Here is a 3,315-nt window from a genome sequence, read left to right as displayed (position 1 = left end):
AACCCGAGGGGGGAAGAAAGAGAGTTTGAGGTTTTGGGGGGGGGGGCGGGGGGAGTTACCAAGAAACAACGACAGCTAAAACTAAATGCAAGTTAACACCGCCCCCCCCAACTGTAGGAAACAGAAGTACAAAACCGTCTGATGTAATGAGCTTAGTACCAGTGAAATGGAATTTGCTTCCCAATTCCATAAATACATAGTATCAAGAACAATTCAGGGTCTTTAGGCAACATCACATCAAACCCAATGTAACTATGTCAGTGTTCTGTATGTGTTGTCTGTCGCTAAGGTAAGTACATTTCTCCAACTTGCCCTGAGGGAAACTACAAACAGTACTGCAAAATAAAAATCAGTTCTGTGATGATAATTTACTTTAATGAACTTAAGCCTTGTCATTTTAAATAACTTTTACTCACATTTGTAGAATCTGGCAGCAACATAACCAGCTGGAGTTCCAAGCAGTACCCACAAAACTACAGCACAGGTCATGAGAGCTCCCCGGTTGGCAGGTGACAAAAATCCCAGGCAAGCAAAAACTATCAAGCAGAGATGCACAATTTTAGAAAGTAACTATACATATGACTCAAAGACAGCACATCAGTTATCTTAAAATCTGCGTATACTAAGTTGTGTGTTTACTGTATCAGCTCAGCTGTTTCTAACCTTAAGACTTTTAAGACGTTTCTAGATTAAAAAACTAAACTGTTACTTTTACTAGTACCATGCAATTAGTAGTGAAAAATCATCTGTATTCAACTAACTCCTCCGCACTTTATTACTTACACAGGGTAACAAAAGTCATTATTAAGATCTGTGTGCCAGAGCCTAGAAAAACGGACAACAGCATTCCTTTTCTTGGGGGCCTGAAAATATCACCATGAACCAGTTTCCAGCCAAATTCTTCTTGAGCATCTTCCTGTAAAGGAAATACATCTATTTTAATACAGTAGATTGCCATTTAAATACCCTGTTACAGAAATATATTTAGCTGAAAAAAAATGCATTCCAAATAAATCACAGGAGGTACACTTTAGACTTACAGTGGAATCCATCTGATTGTATCTTGCAATGTCTTTATGCAGCGTCCTCAGCATAATCATAGCCACCATTCCAGACAGAAAGAGGACAATCACCAAGGAATTCATAATACTAATGTAAAAAAAAGTTTAAAAAAATGATTCATCATTCAAATTGCAATGTAAATACTTCAGTACAGTACACTTGAGGACAAGCTTTCTTCTCACCTAAACCATTGAATGTGAGTGTGAGGCATGGATTCCAAAATATAATCCCATCTTGATGCCCACCTTATACTTTTTTCTTCCTGGAAGAGTAAACACATGAGTTTCAGATACAGTCAGTATCCAACTTGTAAATTTACAAGTTTATGTTCACGCAAAGCAATCGTAAATCTTATGACAAATAGTAAATTTTATGTTGCATGCCTTAAAGAGAGTAGTTTAATAATAGCTACCCAAAACAAACCTAAGATTTGACCATAGAATCCAAACCAAAATATTTTCTGAATGTCTTCTTAAGACATAAAGGCCTATCAGACTAATTTAATTGTGCTTCCTGCCTTCAAGAATTACATTAATTCATCTGGAATTCAAATGACTAGGAGAATAATAAAAGAATGTGCTTTTTTTAGTGTAAGTCTACATCACAGACAGTGAGAAACTAGGCTCTGCTATAGTCTCCAGCATAATATTCCATTTTCTAGATAGTGCTCTGTCCAAATTATCCTTTGCTTTCATACATCCTAATTTCAGTACCAACTACCAATCCAGTTACATTCAGCTTATACTGCAAGACAGAGGGGGAGCAAATACTACAGAACTTACATTGTTAGTAGAAGGAAACAAATTATTCCTTCAGGCATCTCAATGGATTATACTTATTCAGACTGAACACTCATTGATCAGAAACACTTCAAAAAGAGCATTTCTTTGTTATATTTTGCAGAGTAAACACAAAAAAGGAATAAACCTGATCAACCTGAAGATCGCTATTAAACAAACCATAAACAGTAATTTTAAAACAATTTAATAAAATTTAATAATTTAATTAATAAAACAATTAATAAAAATGGTTAGCTGTCTTCCTGACAGGATGTTATTTCAGTAATTTATAACATAGAAGAGCAAGATTGCTTTCCAGTAAAGCCAGTTTTTGAAAATATAAAAACCAGCAGATTAAAAAATTTAGCCAAGATCAAATATCTAGTTCACTGAGGTAATAAAACTAGGCCTCAAAGCAAGCAACAAGTTTCTAAACCAGTATCAACGATTCTAGGATAGAATTGACATTTTCCCCTATACCTCCACTGCCTTTTTTCTGTCTTCCTGTGGTGACCTAATCTACAAACCTGACGGAACTTCAGAAGATCACCTCCAAGTGATGTAACATTGCGCACAGGACAGTAACACACACAGCGCTGGCTGGGCATGTCATTTTTTTAAACACAAACAACGTAGTAGCATGAAGCTAAGGTGATTCTTAATTACTAACTTCTCACAGGTTTCCAGAAGTACCTGCTTTTCAGTATACAAATTAATTTCAACATCATAACTGAAAAATTATATTTTGAGAAATTATATAAGTTGTATATAACATAACCCTTCTGAATATTTTTCTTATACTATTTATTGTATTGTGAACTTTACCATGTAAACCAGTATATTACTAGAGTAGAGAACGATCATGGTAATTCTACTATAACAGCTTATAAGAGATAAACGCGGTTCACGCCTAGGAAGGTGCGTGGCAACGTAATCCCATCGTAATACCAGTGCTTTACTGCATACTTACAACAGTGACAGTGGATCCCACACCCTAACTCAATGCCACCCTCCAACTAACTTTAAAGATCAACTTTTTAGTCTCCATTTCACCACAGCTAAACCGAATCCTACAGCGGGCTGTAGTCTAGAATTAAGAAATATACATGAACAGCCTTGATATAACAATGGCCTATCATTTTAAAGACACCACTGACCTTGCAATCAGAACAAGAAAGAAGTTAAACAGAAATAAAAGTTACATTATTATTATATTTTTAATCTGTTAATTGCCAAGATTTTGATTATAAAGTTCATAATAACAAAAAAACCCCAACAGTAAGGAGTAGACTCCTTCATATCCAGAAGAATCACAGAATTACTTAGGTTGAAAATATGAATTGCTGTGTGTGAGCCATCCCCTCAATACATACACAAGAAGTCAAGAAATCCAATTAGTAATAATATGCACTCTTTTTAGTGAGTCACTTGCATTTTGACATCTCAGACTAACAGGGAAACAATTTGGGAAAGA

At 35.3% G+C, this 3,315-nt stretch overlaps 1 protein-coding gene across 1 annotated transcript in view; it reads right to left on the bottom strand.

The window, feature by feature from the left end:
• TM9SF2 (transmembrane 9 superfamily member 2) overlaps nt 1-3,315 on the bottom strand; it is a 64,756-nt gene that overhangs the window by 10,877 nt on the left and 50,564 nt on the right. Inside the window, exons 13-16 of the mRNA XM_009891999.1 lie at nt 1,245-1,324; nt 1,041-1,149; nt 784-916; nt 417-536 (exon numbers count right to left, since the gene is read on the bottom strand). Coding sequence (XP_009890301.1) covers nt 417-536; nt 784-916; nt 1,041-1,149; nt 1,245-1,324 — 442 coding nt within the window. The remainder of the gene's footprint in view (nt 1-416; nt 537-783; nt 917-1,040; nt 1,150-1,244; nt 1,325-3,315) is intronic.

The sequence above is a fragment of the Charadrius vociferus genome, unplaced genomic scaffold (genome assembly GCF_000708025.1).
Source record: "Charadrius vociferus isolate BGI_N301 unplaced genomic scaffold, ASM70802v2 scaffold110, whole genome shotgun sequence".
NCBI lineage: Eukaryota > Metazoa > Chordata > Aves > Charadriiformes > Charadriidae > Charadrius > Charadrius vociferus.
This window is presented reverse-complemented; position numbering and strand designations above follow the sequence as displayed.